General features: G+C 28.1%; 1 protein-coding gene across 1 annotated transcript; it reads right to left on the bottom strand.

Annotated features, from left to right (window-relative positions):
* On the bottom strand, window positions 1–16,395 carry LOC107439873 (lamin Dm0). The gene is made up of 11 exons (XM_016052604.3): window positions 15,832–16,395; window positions 10,860–10,992; window positions 9,256–9,405; window positions 7,958–8,128; window positions 7,703–7,828; window positions 6,163–6,383; window positions 4,715–4,943; window positions 3,193–3,297; window positions 1,944–2,060; window positions 1,706–1,807; window positions 1–986 (listed from the first exon to the last, which is right to left on the bottom strand). The coding sequence occupies exons 1-11, from the start codon at window positions 16,212–16,214 to the stop codon at window positions 951–953; spliced, it is 1,773 nt and encodes a 590-aa protein (XP_015908090.1). The 5' UTR covers window positions 16,215–16,395; the 3' UTR covers window positions 1–950.
* Between the last annotated feature and the right edge of the window lie 1,242 nt (window positions 16,396–17,637).

Here is a 17,637-nt window from a genome sequence, read left to right as displayed (position 1 = left end):
TGCTGAAATAATAAAATTTATTTTTACTGACATAGACATTCAAACATTGGCACAACTTAAATTCAAAACATGGTACCAAAATTAATACTCATAAAAACAAAAGCAAAAATGATATTTGTATGTAATTATCACACAATAGGCAGTGCATTTTCAGACAATTATCTCTAAATAGGAAAAAATAGAGCTCCTTGGGCCACCAAAAATCAGATTACCTTATTAAACAGCAAATAATTTATTAGTATAGCAACACTGAGAATAAACAAAACATAGTAATTTTTTCTTAAAAAAAATCATCATAAAAACAATAAAGTATGATTTATAATTACAGTGACTTGTGAAAAAGTGACTCAATATCTCTTTTAATGTGCCATGAATGATAATGAGATCAAGTCACAATTACAAACTAAAACCGGGCTTAGTTTGTACTATGAGAGATGGCAGTTCATTTTATTAGGAAACTTGACATGATTATGAAGACCTGACTTTACAAGTTAAAATTCAATAATATGTATAAGATAAATCAACAGTAATTAGTTTAATGATATAAATTAAATTTAAAGGATCTAATAAAAATTTATCTATTTTACAATCCTTACAAAAAAAAGTCATTTAAAAAAAAGCATTTTCTGTTACCATACTTTTAAGTAGAGTAAAGAGATAAAATCAGAAAGCATCAACTAAATCATCTAAATAAAAATACACTGAAAAAAAGCACACAGAATTTTATAATGAATACTAATCTCTACTTAAAAAATAATCATAAAGCTTTTTTAATGACATGACACAGTTGATTACAATTGATCAAACGAAACAGTTTAAGGCATGAGTTAATGAAATGTTTTTAAAAAAATTATAACAATCTTACAAAATTGATTGCTAAAATTATGAATATATGACATTTTAAAATTACAGATCAGAACATAATATTGCAATGATACAATTTTTGACTGTTACATGATAGCACACCTTTCCCGACCAAAGTCGCCCTGTAAAGAAAAAGAAAACAATAATGTAGTTGTGTTATCAAATAACTTTACTAAAAGCAATTTATATGCATTTTAATCAAGCAGAACTTCAAAATTATTGATAATGCTTTTCATAATGCCAAAATGATTTTTGTAAACTACATTATCGGTGCTTTGAGGCCTATTGTTTTGTGTTTGATAAACAGCACCAAGAAGACTCAATTCTTCTAATACACTTAATTAAAAAAAATTATTTAATAAAGGTTTCCTTTACTTTGACAATATAAGTGTCTCCAAAAATTTGTATTTCAGAAACAAAAAGAAATTAAGATGAAATGAAAATTGTAATTTTATTTCAAATAATGCTGAGTTTAGTTAGCATTCAGAAATGTGAAAAAAAATTCAAAACTTCTGAATTTTTTTTTAAACATCTTTAGACGTAATATATTGGATCTAATTAATCATATTTACCTTGAGTAAACATACATTTTTCTCAATATTGAAGCTGACAAAAAAGTGAATAACCGAAATTAGTAAGAATTGTTTTAACTGGTGATCTTTGCCACTTACTATTAGTTAAAAAAAAATGCTTGATACTGAACAATAGAAATTATTGATACCAAATAAGATAATTTAAAAATTTGCGTTACACAATATGACTTGCATCAAAATACTTATCCCTAAAGTAATGAAAATGAAAAACTAGATTTGTTCATGATAAGATAATAAAATTGGCTTACTTGTTGATGATATATTTCTTCAGGAGGATATGCACCAGATTCTAAAACTCTCTGTTCATAAGAACGTGAGATTCTTTTAGTTGTTTCTCTAACTGCCATTTCCTAAAAAAGAAAGAATAAAAAACCAAGCTAATAAGAATATGTGAGCATTACCAAATTTATTTAATAGTACTAATCGGAAGAAAATGGAAGGGGAAAAAAGCATTGCTTAATTAAATATTTAAAGATTTCAACTTACCTCTTTGTTATTATTTAGAAGAACAGAACTCATTGTATCGGCCACAAACCACTTTTGCCCTTTCATAACATAATCAGTCGGAGGAGAATGTGCAGCATTAGCATCAGAACTCCACACCTATAAAAATAAATACAATTACTGACCACTAAAACTCCCAAATTAAAAAATAAAATTCTTAGAAATTAAATTGGCTATCTTAACATAATATAATACAAACTATATAACTTACATAGCAGATAAAAAACTATGAGATTAAAATATATTTTATAATAAGTAAACCATTTGCATTCTCACTAATTATATTTACAATATATCTGCCAATCCCCATTTTTTAAAACACTGGAGATTTACTGCAAAATTAAAGAAAATGTTGAAGTTTTTTTTATGTGTTTTCAATTTAAATTCCTTATACAAAGAATCAGAACTAGTTATTGGAATATGGTGTTTTACAAGTGGAATGTAGTGTTTAACAAAATTAGTTCAAATAAATCCTAAATAAAAGAAAATTATTATCCCTTTTCTCGAACTATCAAATACTTAAGATCTAATATTGTGCATCAATTAATGACACACATCATCCACTAGGCTGAATGACAGGGAAAATTTAAAATGCCATTGTTGTCTCAGCAAGGCAGGAAAGCATATCCTCAAGCTCATACATGCGTATAGATAAGCAAATTTAAGAATGTGCAAAATTTTAATGTACACTTTCAAAATGCAGAGATCCCATTGTAAAAAGGCAGAAAATGCTAAAGAGTTGGCAGCCGTGCAACAAGCATAAAAAATAAATAATAATATAAAAAAATCTTAACTTCTCAGAGACATCTTTCATCAAAATTGTTAAGATTAAATCAGAGTGAGGAAGGGAAAACTATAATTATGATAGGACACGAAGAAAAAAAATTAATAAACATTGTAATGGAAAACATTTCACAACTCATTACAATATTTACAAATAAAATTTTAGTATAGTAACCTTGAAGTTCATATTTTTAAGTAATACAGCGTGAACAAATTATTCAGAATTTTCTTAAAAACCATCCCCTTTACAAATTTTGATTCACAATTAAGTACTTTGTTTTATTTCGTTCACAAATAAATATAAACCTTTTTTAAATCCAAAATTGTATCATAAATTCCTTTTACTATCTCTGGAAATAAGACTGCTAAATTAGATTAGGTCATTTTATTAATTCCACTTAAATCTTATACTGTGGAATCAAAATTTAAGAGGTGAAAAGATACAAACCGTTATGTATGTATCTGGTTTGATGAGAGTAGTTCGAGTAAATTTGTGAATGATTTCTTGATCACCAGCTTTGCGAACCAATTGCCACCCTCCTAAAGGAACCTCCTGCAAAATAAACAGTAATAATACATTTGTCTTCCACAAAAAAAAATCAATATTCAAAGAAATTTTACTATTAAATAGTTTTAAAGTTCTTTATGACATATGTTTCTAAATAATGAAATGTTTAATCAACACATTAATAGCATCCAAAATATTCTCCACATGAGAAAGTGGTTATCATCTAGCACCATGATTTGGAATCTTACGACCAAATCTAAAATAAGGAAGCTCATCAAATTGCTTTAAAATGTACTTTTCAAATTTTTTTTTTTTTTGACTTAATACATAGGATGAGCTGTGTTTTAAGCTTCGGTTTCAAGATACCCTGACCAACAAGTTAGTTCATTATTTAGACCAAACCTAAATGAATATTTCCTTAATTTGAAATTTTTTTTTTCAATCTCTTAACACCAACAGGGATTGAAACAGTCTGTCAGCATAATCATTTCAGAGCAGAAATTTCGTTCTTAAGCAGTTTAGAGCAATTTAAGCAGCTGTTCCAAACCTGCACCAATGTAAGGCCCGAACACTAATTTTCTTTTGAATTGCTTTATTTTATTAAGTTTTTTTTTGTTGATCTTCCTGCTTTTTGTTTATATACACCAGCAATATGCAGTTATTGCACTTGGTTCTCTCAATTCAACAGAGCAGTTGTCTCAATGTAGCTCTTTTTCTCAGACAAACCTTTATGCCCACAATAATCAACTGCAATTGATCAAGATGCTAGTTGGAGTTTCACTTAATGCCCAGAAACTCCGTCTTTAAGCCATTCAAGTCAAAAGTTTTGGCCACTATTGAGTGGCAATAGCATAGGGAGTTTTATCAATCGGAGAAAATCAAGGAATTTAAATAAAACACCCAAAGAGTCAAGAGAAAATGAATTAATCTGAGTTTGAACTACATAAAAGGATAATAATGTTGCCAAAAAATTCATCTTGGAATAAAGTGTTTCTTTTTTTTCGATAAATTTTTTTTGGTAAATATTTAACATAACTTCCATTCAAGAATTATACTAACATGAACTTATTGAATTTAATTAAAATTATAACACAATATTTTAAATCTATAGACATTAAAGTTTTTAAAAATGTACTAGCTATCGACAAATATCTAGTTTATTCGTTACAGTTTCATTTAGAAATTGCTTACAAACTATTTATTAACTAACCAACATAAAACCAATGAGAATTTCCATTAACCAGAATTCCTAGAATTAAAAGCAGCAAGTAGATAATTAACAAGTAGTATACCTAGCACGGATACATAAAACAAAATATACCTCATAAAATGTCACTAAACTACACATTATTTAGCTAGAGTTTTACTTGGGGAAATAAAGTAAAACTTTCTTTGTTATTGATATTTTATATTAAATTCAAATTATCAATATAGCAAAAGAAAAGATAAAAGTTATTCTTACAGTATTGCCCTTATTGTGAATTTTGATATATTTTCCCTCTAAGTCGTGATCGGAGATTTCAATATCACTCTTAGCTGATGCTGTCACTTGCACATCACTGGCAGATGTCTCTTCACTCTCAAAATGAGCACGTTTCCTCTTGGCGGTTCTAAGAGGAGTGCGACGAACTGGTGTACTTCGCGATACTGATTCTCCCAATATGCTGCTTTCTTCATGAGAAATGTTTAACCTGTTGAAAAAATTTAACTAAGTAACAAAACTGGCTAAATATTAAAATTAAATTTCCCTTTTATGTTTGCGCTTGGTCTACTTTAAATAGTATTCAGTTTATTTACCTTAAGTATTAGGAAAGAGAATTAAATATATAACCTATAAATATGATAGGAAAAATATTTGCAAAGAAATTAAACTAAACAAGGAACATCAATTGACAGTGCATCTGAGATAAGAAAAAAATCTGTATTCCAACTTATTTTGAACTTTTATGACAATTGACATTAAAAGTAAACAGTATTAAACTTTAATAATAATTGTATTTAACATTGACAGTTGTACCTTAATACTTTGTCACATATATGAACATAACAAAGCTATATTTTCAACAACTAAGAACAAGTTTAACTAAGAAAATTTTTTTAACAAATTAAATGTGAAAAAATTTTTTAACAAAATATTTAGCAAGTTACAGTGATTGTGGTTAATTACTCGCTACACACTAAATTTTGAAAATTAATTTTTTTTCATGAAAAGTATATTTTTCAACATATTATACATCTTAATAATCTATACATTTTTTTCTCAAACATTGCAATTTCAACATGTATATATAAAAAAACACTGTTTATCAAAATTTTTACAGTGCTCAAATTCTTTGTGTTTATCAAAGAATCCTATAAATATAATCTAACATAACTAATTGAATATGTACATTCATTTTTTTTTTTATAATAGTCGAAGTATGGGTAATCTTTTTTATTTTTTTTTAGAAAGGAAAATTAATCAACTTGAAATATACAAACATAACTATACTAAGCATAAAGTAAAGTTTTCAGAGTTTCTGATGTTTCCTTACTTAAAACAACTACTTTTCCAAAAATAAAACAAAAAAAATCTTATTTCTTGATTCAAAAGAAGAAAAAAAAAACTGTTTTACTCCTGTTATCTTTACTAATGTGGAAACGCATATTAACGAATTCAACTAGCCCTTTAACTATACTGTTAAAAGACAAAAAGTAATCACATGCATTGTAATAGCTTAAAAATATTTTCTTGTTTCGAGACTGAGGAAATGATTAGTGTTACATTATATGCATGTTACACTTAATTTTGTGACTTCCCCCGACTTGATTACTTCACTCCCAGATTAAGAAAAGCGGATATTATACAGTATCAAAATTTAATGTAGAAAACCTTTTTGTAAGAAAATTTTAAATTATCAAACATATTACCTTGCTTCTTCTCCTTCCAAGAGTTTCCTATAAGCAGCTATTTCCATATCTAAGGCAACTTTGATTCCCAATAAATCTTGGTATTCATTGAGCTGAATTTGACACTCCTCTCTCAGCTTACGGTTTTCTTCATCCTTCTCATTTAATTTCATGGCATTCCATTCTCTTTCTTGCTCGATTAATAGCTCTAAATCTTTTACTCGGTTTTTAAGTCCCTCATTCTAGTTAGAAGGTAAGGAAAAAAAATTATTATTTTCAGCACTTCTGAGTCATGCAATAAATGAATATTTTTTATTAAGTTTCGCATATTTCATGTTTTACTTAAGTATTTAGCCATTAAAATTTCTTCTTATTATGAAAAAAATGAGAGAAGAAAATAAAGAAAAAAGTTATGTTTAACAAAGATAAAGCTTGAAAACACTATAAATTGTCAAGCCTGTCTCGTCTCGCATACATACACACTAACATTCCGAAAATGCGTAGCAAATAAAACTATAGGAAATGTTTTTATCAAACACAGAATTTATTAAAAAATATTTTTTTAAATATCGTCCATTAGTTGCATATGAATAATGAAAAAAAAAAAAAAACTTTTCAGTTGTTTAATATAACTATGGTAAAATTGGATACTGAAATGCGAGTAAAATCACTGTTTAAAAATGGACCTTAAAAATGAACTTAATCTAGCCCCTGTGGCAGAATTTATTCAAGCTATCTGTGACAAAATTCTCTAGCTCTAATTTCTTTATGCAAGATACTTTTAATAGTAACAAACATATATAGTACTAATTTAAAATAACAAAAGGGTGTGTTTACAAATATATGTATATATTTTTAAATTAAACATGTAATAATTTTTTCTTCTAACACTATGGATGATATTCTCGCATTTTGTAGGGGAGGGGGAACGCACTAATTATTTCCTTCTTCGTAATTTGTAAAAAACCATAACAATAAAAAATAAATAAATAAAAGATTGAAAATCATGAAATCCGTAGTAGTAAGTGGCGAAAAAATGATTGATGACGAAATGCCGCGAATCGGACTCCTCCAAAAAGAGGTTACTCAAATGCGTGTCTAGTTTAGAGATTAGGTTGTTGTAAGACACATCGTAAAAAAAATAATAAAATCAGATTTAAAAACTATGGAGAAATCGATAGCAATAACAGCCAAAAAAAATTTATAAAATCATTGCCTTAAAAAGTAAATACTCAAATGCACAATTCAAATTTTCCATATTGTTTAAAACATAATGGGACATTTAAAAGCCACGTGAAAACCAAAATCGATAACTAACGAAAATACAATCGAAACATATCAATTTACGATACTATCTTTGTAAATTGCCAAAAAGTGGTTATTTAAATGCAGGATTAATTTTCAAAAGAAAAATCTTTTTGCAAGAACTATGTAGTGTTCTGCAACAATGTCGCCGTGTTGCTGCGAATTTGCCTCACTACAGGCTACTAATCTAACTTACTTAAGCTACCTTAAGAACAAAACATTTTGAATTTAAAAATAAAACAAGAAATAACCTTACCAAAGTTTCCAATTCTGACACTTTAGATGATAAAAATTCTACACGCGTCTTGATAGTGCGACTTTCTTCTTCTTTACCATGAGCTGATTTAATTTTAGCCTCACAGTTCCTGGACAAATCTGCCATCTATAATTAATAGAAAAATAAATACAAAACAAAAAGAAAATAGTAACAATGTAAAAATAGATTTGATCTGAATTTTGACTATATACATAAAAGGAATTAAGCAGTTTGTAAGCTTATTAAAAACCTTACCTGTTTCTGATACATAGCTTCAAGTTCATCTTTGTTTGCAAACATCTGGCTTTCATATTGTTCCCTGAGTTCCCTTAGACTATCTGCTAACTTTTGATCATAATCTTGTCTTATGCTGGCATCAATACCAGAAATTTCGACTGTTTTCAACATTCTAGAATCGGACAGCTCCTATAAAGTAAAAAAGAATATGCTTACTAGAAATAAAACATTATGAAGACAAGAACTGTGTTTACTATGCCTGCAGCAAGTACTTAAAACATATATAATATGAAATAAGTCAACAAAAATAGGAATAGCACACATAAAGTGCTGACAAGAAAAAAATGTCTTCATACCAGTAGATATATAGGCAATTTTTGTAAAATAATTTTTATAAACATATGCGCTTACTTTGAAAAACCTTTCATGTAACATTTGTTTTAATTCTAATTTAATCTGAATGTGACTATAATACAAACCACATAAGAATAAACATAAAGCATGAAGGCTATATTTAAGCATAAAGGTCATTTTTTTAAACTTGATGTAATTTCAAAAGGATTTTAATAAAATTAGAAGCATTTTAATATATCAAAAAGGCTTTGATATTTTTTTTTCAAACTTAAAATGTGAGACATCTAATCTTATATTATGAACAATTGACACTATGCTTGCTAATTTAGATATTTTATTTATGGCAGTAATACAAAAACACAATAGAAATACACTTTATGATAATAGAAATAAGTAGAAATATAATTAATAAAATATATTACTACTTCTTATTATATCGCTAAAGCAACCTTACCAATGAGTTAAATGCTATACATGTGCAGCTAAAAGCGAGTTGAACTAGTTCAAAATAAAACATATCAATTGAAATTTTTAAAATAAACAAAAAGCCTCAGGTTATTTACAACTGAATGTTCTCCAAAATGGGGTAAAATATTTCTTCATAGAATTAGCATAACAGTAGAGTCCAAACTATCTGCGGAATCGGATGGCAATAGCACCCTGGATAATAAAAATTGCAGATAGTTCGAAGAAAAAAAAAAAAAACTCGAAAACTAAGGTTGAAACAAGAAAAGTTAATTTGAAATGTATCCATACCTATGAATATATTTTAAACATACAACCAAAATCTTTGTCTAACATGGACTCTATTATAATAAAACTTCAAAAAAATAACAACTAAAAATTCTTGAACATAATCTACAATTATTTTGTTATCTAAGTAATATTTCTGTGTTAAGAAGTTATTTAAAAAGTCGGCTTTCAATAGAAAATAGTTAATTAAAATAATAAAATTAACAAACCTTTTCATATACTGTCTCTTTGAAAGAAATTTCTTCCTTCATGCTCTGCAATTTATTTTCTAAATCAGCGATCTTTAGCAGACTTGAATCGTACTGATCTTTTATTTCGGCTAGCATGGCAGCAAGACTTCTTCTTTCTTGGTCGCATTCCTAAATTTAAGACAAATACAAAATTAGTTATCAGAAAATATTAAATTAGTAAAAAGATGATTTTCGTTAAAATTTTTTTAACTGAAACTAAATATACCATATATCTTTATTTTCACTACATATAAAGGTATTTATTAAAAATAATACTTTAAATTAGGTTCAGAAAAAACATAAGAAAAGGTGAGATAATTTATTTAAGAGTATTTTCAAAAATAAAAATTAGTTCAGAATGAAAACCTTTACATACATATATATGTAAGTAACAAATTTAAAGAATCCAGAACATAATTTGTGTGAGATTTAATAACTTCAGCAGTGCCACATTCTACAATGAATTTTACATAGGTACCAACATGGCTAGGAAAATATCCAGGAGATTTTACAAAATATAAATTTCATGATAATTTTTGCATAATGTAGTAAATATTTTACACATAGGAAATTTTAGGCATCAAAATAAAAAAACTGCAATATTTTCCATTTATGATTGACATAAACATATTTGAAATATTATAATGTCTGTTTACTTCTAATTTCGAATATTAATAGACATTTAATTCATCAAAGAATAGTTTGTTACAAAGAATAGTCTGACCAGAAAAGGACGTTGTAATCACTCACAATAACTCTGTAATCGCTAATGTGGCAGGCAATGGATTGAACTGGATGGCTTATTTGAAAGCCCTATTTCGTACCATCATATTGTTTATTAAAGTTTGTTTGTTTTTAAACATGGTTTATTTATTCAATGCACCCATTCACAACTGAATCATTCTGCAACATAGGTAAAAGTTTTTTTTTTTATTAATTTAAAAAGAGTTCTGAATAAAAATAAATTTATAACTTTAGCTCAAAAAAAGCTTTGAACTGATATCTACAAATGACATTCGCTTCATTATGTATTACTAATACTTATTTAAATATTCAAAAAAGCCATAATCTGTACAAAAATTCTACTTCAATACGAATTTTTTTAGGAAACATACTCAACTTCCAAAATGTACAAAAACCAGGAGGATTTTAATTAAACCAGTAGACCATGAGAAACTGGCAAAATACAGTAGAGTTGGCAGCTAGATTCTACTTCATCCTTATCTGCAAAGTTCTACATCATGCCTCACAGCATCTTTATTTAAGGGACAATGTATCACATTCAGAGTTCGGAGAAGAATGTGAAATATTTTAAAATGTTGTAGATTTAATAATTCTTTTGTATGATCTTTTTTACGTTGGAATTTCCTGATTGGCTATTTTGGCACCCCTTTTATACACATTACATACCATAAATTTATTATAATCAATAATATGGGATGGACTTATACAGGAGCTATTTAATATATTATACAAATAACTAAACATTACTACCTATCATGGTATTTATCTTAGAATTATTATTCGCTAAGACTAAATTAGAATTTTAAGAAAATTAAGATATTGATTATGCATTGATTTACCTTAAAGTTCTCTTCCAATTTTTTATGATCGGACTGAAGATGGTTGACTTTATTTTGAAGATCTTGATTTTGATGATCCAAACTATTAATAGTCTTTTCAGCAGATGCAAAATCTCTTTCCTTCTTAGTTAACCTAAAAATACAAAAAAAAATCAGTTACTGATACTCCAATATTGTTTTATTACAGGTGTTTATCTGCCTTTAAAGAAAAAGATATTAAACGAGTAACCTACTGCAAATTATTCTTTTATACAACTACTAAGTATATAAGGTGAAACATTATTTTATAAAGAATGTTTATAGCAAGTAGTAAAAGAAAGTAAAAATACAAGACGCATTGCAGACCTTATATTTTAATTCTTGAATATTAAAAGAATAATAATCAATAAATTCTATTGTTCAAGCTTTTAAAAGTATTCAATTAAACCACATATGACTAAAGAATGTCATTATTTGATATTTCCAACTCTTTTTATAAATTTTCCTTGAAAGCAAATATATCCAGCAATCAGGAAAATTTTTGCATTACGACCTGCGCCTAAATGCCAAGTTTTCCTGACAATGGAACAATAACAAATAAAACTTTATAAAAATAAATAAATAAATCACAGAGAGAGTCCAACTTAAATGAAGAATATGAACTAAACTAAAATAGCAGGAATGACAGTGGTCAGAAAGCAAAAAGGATGTATTAATACAATATTTTTGAATATGATATAACACATGTTTGAACAATTTTATAAAGAAAAGGAAAAATTTAGTGACGGATTTCTAAAATGCAGAAGAGTAAGTAGCTATGTGAAATGGTAACTAAAAGGCAGAAAAATCTCATCCTTGAAATATACCCAGATTTCGAAGAAAAAAACTTCTAGGCAGGAATATTTTCTTATTGGGCCTACTTAAAATTTAAGCTACAGCTGGGAAATAGAATGAGAGAAATGTAAAAAACATTTAGGAAGGAAATCAACTCGGAACTGGTGAAAGATTTACAAATTAGAAGCACATGCCAAAAAAAGTCACCAAGGACAGAAACCAGAAACATACATCAAACTAAAATAAAAAACTTTATATGCAATTTTAAAAATCCCTTTGCTTAGCAAAGGTAATTGATGTGAACAAGAATGGATAGTATGGACAAATATTCTGTAGACTGTGTATAACTTATAGCAACCTTCCAGGCAAATCTTTCTTTTGTTAAATGTTTATGCATAAAACCCTTTCGTGACTTGGTGATGTAGTTAGGGGTCTGTTGTCTAGGTTTTTCTGAGAGGTACCTATTTTGTGAAAATTTAGACATAATTTGTGAAAATTAAAAATTATATTAGAAAATCAACACAAAAAAATTTAATTGTAAGAAAAAGTATTTTGCGAAACTACCGTTTTTCCTAAAGTTGAATTTGTGAAGGTACCGTTAAACGGTAGTAAATTTGGCCTGGACAGACCCCTGGTAGTTCACATAAATAGGTACAGAAGAAACGCTCTTCCTATATTCTGTTCATCATGAACCAATAATGAAAATTAGGGATGTACCGAATATTCGGCTCTTTTACCGAATATTCGGCCTAGCCGAATAATGAAGTACATGTTGTTATTAATTATGCTGCTATTATTAATTATTTAGATTTGTGAAAGCCTTATTGTTGGCATCAAGATAATTAAATTATTACAAAAAATACATCAAGTTGTTAAATTTTTTTTAAAATATAGAACGTTCAAAAAAGAAAATTTGTTAATATTTATTTCATTTTTAATTTAAAATTTGAAAATTATTTAATAACAAAATTAAAATTTCAAAAGCGAATTTTTTTAAAAAGTTCTTAACTTTCTGAGTTTTAATAATTTTTCTGACAAAAAAGAAAGTTAAGAATACATTAAACAGTAGTAAATAATGAGTTCTTATCTTAAATAAAGTAGCATATAAATTACAAGTATAACTATAACTAAAATATGCCATTATTAATTATTTAGATTTATAAAAGCCATATTGCCTTGTTATTGGCATCAAGATATTTAAATTATTACAAAAAATAAATAAAGTTAAATTTTTTTTAAATATACAAAGATTAAAAAAGCAATTTTGTTAATATTGATTTAATTTTTAATTTAAAATTTGAAAATTACTTTAATTACAATCAAAAGAGAATTTTTTTTTAAAAAGTAAGTATTCGGCCCCATCACTATTCGTTACATCACTAATGAAAATAAAGTAAAATTTACTGTTTATCACTAACACTGTATATATTTGCCAGTTTCATATTCAGTCGGCCGTTTCTTTTTTAGTTACCACTGGTTACAACTTTGTCAAAGCTAATCGACATAACTACGGAGTCAATCAACCAAAGAAAATGCTAAGTGTCCAATGGATTTATCTATTTCATTATCCGTTAACTCTAAACAGAATATATCTGAATATGATTTCATCAAAATTACATTTTAGTCTCAATACTAAATTTACTGTCAGAAACTAAGTTGGAAAAATAAAATTATTACTATCCAATATTCAGAGAAAGGCTGTGAACTATATGAATAACTTACAGAGCACGGCTAAGAATATATTTTGATATATTCACTTAAATCATTATTTTATTAATATTTCAGACCATTCCGGACGTAAAGTGAAAAGGCAATCACGGCACTATTGTTTGGGTGATTTTTTTTCCGGCATCGTGACAGGATATATTTCTTTAATGGCATCTACCAAGGCAACTATAATCGCCAAGATGCCAAATAGATTTTAAACTTGAAATTTAAAAACAAAAACAAAAATTTTGCTTGGAGGTGACTAAGAGTTATACCTTTCAAGTTGATTTCTTCTGTGATATTTTTTATTAACTTTTAGTTTCTCACGGGCCGCTGCTGGGAAGTTGCCAAGACTTGGCAGCTATTTGTCCTCAAATCATGATACTGAAAACTCCCTTCATGATTTGTAGCAGGATAATTGCCAAATCTTGGCGGTTTTCAGGCAGCAGCCCACAAAACACTTTTTTTAAAAAGTTTAAAACTATTCGGTGCCTTGCTAATTGTTCTTGACATGACAGATCCTAATAAGGAAATATCTCTGTTAAAAAGTTTATCAGAGCTTTTGAACATGAGTATTTGTCTAACCTCTTATATATCTGTGAAATTATAAAATATTTTTAAAAAATCGTTAAAACATTAAGGCGACTGAAATTGAGGTGATTTGTTTCATTTGCAATCATACTTTTAGCTTCTGGCAATCGAAAGCTTATTTACTTTAATAGTATTGTGTTTATAGCATTTTCTTTCTCATTTAATTTGATTTCCAGGGGTCTGTCCAGGCCGAATTTACTACCGTTTAGCGGTACCTTCACAAATTCTACTTTAGGAAAAACGGTAGTTTCACAAATTCAATTTTAAGAAAAACTGTAGTTTCACAAAATACTTTTTCTTAAAATTTTATTTTTGTATCCCTTAAGAAACGATAAATCCACATTTTTACCATATTTTTGTGTTGACTTTTAAGTATAACTTTCAATTTTTCACAAATTATGTCTAAATTTTCACAAAATAGGTACCTCTCAGAAAAACCTAGACAGACCCCTGATTTCTTCAAATTTTAAATAGATAGCTTTAGTGTAAAAGAATGCTTATCAACTTCTGAATCAGAAATGGTAACTGAACATTACAGGAGTTTAATCTCATTATTAATTACTTTACAGGGTGCATAGCCAAATTATTCTACAAAAAATAAGCACCTTTTAAAACACTTTTCAAGCACTAAAAAAATATTTTTAAGCACTTTAAAAAAATGCCATAATTAGGCAAGGTTGGAAAGTTTTTGACAATTGATGGTTTTCTTGTAACCGTCAAGTCAAGTAAAAAAAAAAAAAAAAAAAAAAAAATTTGCATTGTTTTTGACAATTGTCAAAAATCATGAAATTTTGAATCATGTAAAACAAATGGCGTTTTCATACGCTACGGACTGACACTACGCCAAAATAGATTGGGGTTAAATTAATTGGGATAACGTTGAATAGAACAATGTGAATTGTTTCTTTTTTTGCATAATTCATAGCGAAAGTAAAGGAAATCAATCAGCACGGTAAAGGAAAAATCTCATTTTTAAAAAAGGGAAAATTAAGTACTTTTTAAAAATACCCAATGAAAAAAAGCACCTTTAAGGACTTTTGAAAACGAAAATAAGAACCTTTAAGCACTTTTTAAAAACGCTACACACCCTGTCTTAAAAGATATAACTATTACAATAAGTTGAACTGGCAGTTCAAGTGCTAGCATTTTTGTTGACCACTTAAACTTTTATATGAATACTAATAACTAAAAACATCTTAACACCTGCAATGATGAAATATAGCTGGTCTATTACTTTACGAGGTGCTTATGTCATATCTGATGATGAATCAGAACTGAATCACTCAGTGCGTCAAAGAAAAGCAAGCAGTGTTCAGAACCATGACATTGCCACTTGAACTGCTTTAAAATCTAAGCTATCACCATGAAAAGTATTTAATGCAAACTAAGGGAAATTCTGCAGTTGTTGGAAAGTATACATGGGCCATTCGGGCCCGAATGATATGAAGGTTGTGCATTACAGTCGTATAGTAACAACCTCTGTCATGTCAGAAGTTGAGCATATTTAATATGATATTTCGGTGATGGTAAAACTTATTATTATTCCTAAGTTTTTAGTTTATATTCAATGAAATATCACATTTAACAGTCAAGTTATCAAGGTAGTAAAGTAAAAAATAAACAGCTATATACCCTTAAAACTGCTTATTTACAAAGGCTTTTCAACATAGTTTGTGCCCATAATCGCTCAAATTAAATATCATGAGATATAAAACTTTCTAAACATATAACATTAAAAATGTCAACTGTTTCAACATGAATTTGTCATAACAGGCATATCAAAACAAAACCTGAATATTAATTCAAATTTAAATAAATAAAACAGATTAATGTAATCAATTAATGCACATTAAATACTTACTTTTTCTGTAATTCACCAATATTAGCTCGAATATTATTCAATTCAATGAGTGCTTGAGCTTTTTCCTTACTGGTTGCATCAAGTGCAGTACGTAACCCACCGATTTCCGAAAAATACTGTTCTTTAGTAGTCTTTATTTCCCTCTCGTATTTCTCTTGAATCGTAGTGACTTGACCACCAAGCCGTGAATTTTCATTTTCTAAAAATCGCACCTTATCAATGTAAGTAGCCAAACGATCGTTCAAATTTTGCAGCTGCAATTTTTCTTCCATACGAGAAACACGGGCCGGGCTAAGAGGAGTATTTTTCTTAGATTGGGAAGTACTGGCTCCTGCTGACTGCACAGGAGTGGACGCAGTCGATTTTCTTGTTTTTGAAGACATGATAATAACTTTATTATTACTAAAATATAGATAATTATAAGCCGGTAAACCGCACCCCACACGAAGCTAAAATGGCAATTTCGCGGCGGTTAAATTTAGCCGTTAGTTGCCAAACGCTAGAAATTAAAATAACAAGTTTTGAAATTAGGACAAGCTGGTGATTCAACGTTTAAAACGGTCTAGTTCGCAAAGTCGACGAGGGTTTCGTGGTAGATTCCTTTTCGGGGACATTCTTACTGCATACAAAAAATTTGGGAATTCGGTATGAGACCGAGAACGTGATTTGCTAGTTTTCCCGCAAACGTTTGCCATACAACAAGAACGACTTCAAAGTATTTCAAAATTTAAACGTTGTTAAAAATATAAATTTCTTGATGAAGACTAATAGCTTTAATAAATTATTGAACCTGTGAAAATTTCTAATGCGCACATGTAAAACTCCTTTGTTCTTGCCATAGATATAAAGGCAGAAAAATCAATCACTGGACCAAACGGACGTCATGGTGAACTTTGACCTCACTGTATATAATTTGTTCGTTTTTATTTAATTTTTTTTAAATTGAAGGGAATAAAATTAATTAATAACATTCAATCTTTGTCTCTGTGCCAGAAAAATTTGAAATTAAAAATTTTACAGATGTTAAATTGAATTTTTTTGTTAATTTTTAAAAAAACTAATATATTTTTAAAAATTTACTTTTTATAAAAAACGCAATTAACTAAAAAAACGCAATTTAAGTACTTAAAATAAATAAAATAAAGAGAATTTTTGTAAGCAATCTAAGCTGCCCAAAGCACTAAATTTCAAATAAAGCATAATAAATTTGAAAATATTAATAATTATACTAAGATAGAGTTTCATTATCGTCTCTTAGCATAAATTAAAACGTTTTCTGGGTTTTTATTTGTGGGTAATGCAAATTCTAATTATTTTCATTGAAAAAGTCTTTTAAAATATAATTTTACTCCTGCATTTAATTATAAGTTCTTTGATATCTGGATTGTGTACAAAAGTACAAAAGAGAACAAAAATAAGAAGAGCGTTTCACAACACTCTCTAAAAGGCCTGGTTTCTTAGGACAGGACGCCGTCAGCTGGAAATCAGCGCTAACCTCTGATTGGTCCATTTGTGAGTTTGATAGTATACGTCATCGAACGCTCATCTTGAACTACAATTGCCGTCCAACTCAACTGCAGTTGGATTACAACGTGACGTTAACCACAGAAGCAATGGCGGACAACATCCAACAGCACATTGAAATCAGCCAAGATTTTGATTTTGACATTAAACATAGCTTCTTCATTAAACATAGCACTCTTCATTTAGCTCAGCTATAATGTGTTTTTTCTTGGACAAAGTCATTATTTGTTCTCTAAAACACTGGTCGACAATAACAAAATCAATACAAATTCAAAATAAATA

The sequence above is a fragment of the Parasteatoda tepidariorum genome, chromosome 2, assembly GCF_043381705.1.
Source record: "Parasteatoda tepidariorum isolate YZ-2023 chromosome 2, CAS_Ptep_4.0, whole genome shotgun sequence".
In the NCBI taxonomy this organism is placed as follows: Eukaryota; Metazoa; Arthropoda; class Arachnida; order Araneae; family Theridiidae; genus Parasteatoda; species Parasteatoda tepidariorum.
The sequence above is the reverse complement of the archived record's forward strand: the minus strand, read 5'-3'. Positions and strand labels throughout refer to the sequence as shown.

What these genes read in the sequence shown, in the direction of transcription:
- LOC107439873 (XM_016052604.3), bottom strand. Translation starts at nt 16,214, where the DNA reads ATGTCTTCAAAAACAAGAAAATCGACTGCGTCCACTCCTGTGCAGTCA. An exon ending in AAGAGACAGTATATGAAAAG is followed by an intron (nt 8,129 to 9,255) that starts GTTTGTTAATTT and finishes TTTACTTTATAG; the next exon opens with GAGCTGTCCGATTCTAGAAT. An exon ending in AAGAAATATATCATCAACAA is followed by an intron (nt 987 to 1,705) that starts GTAAGCCAATTT and finishes TTTTCTTTACAG; the next exon opens with GGCGACTTTGGTCGGGAAAG.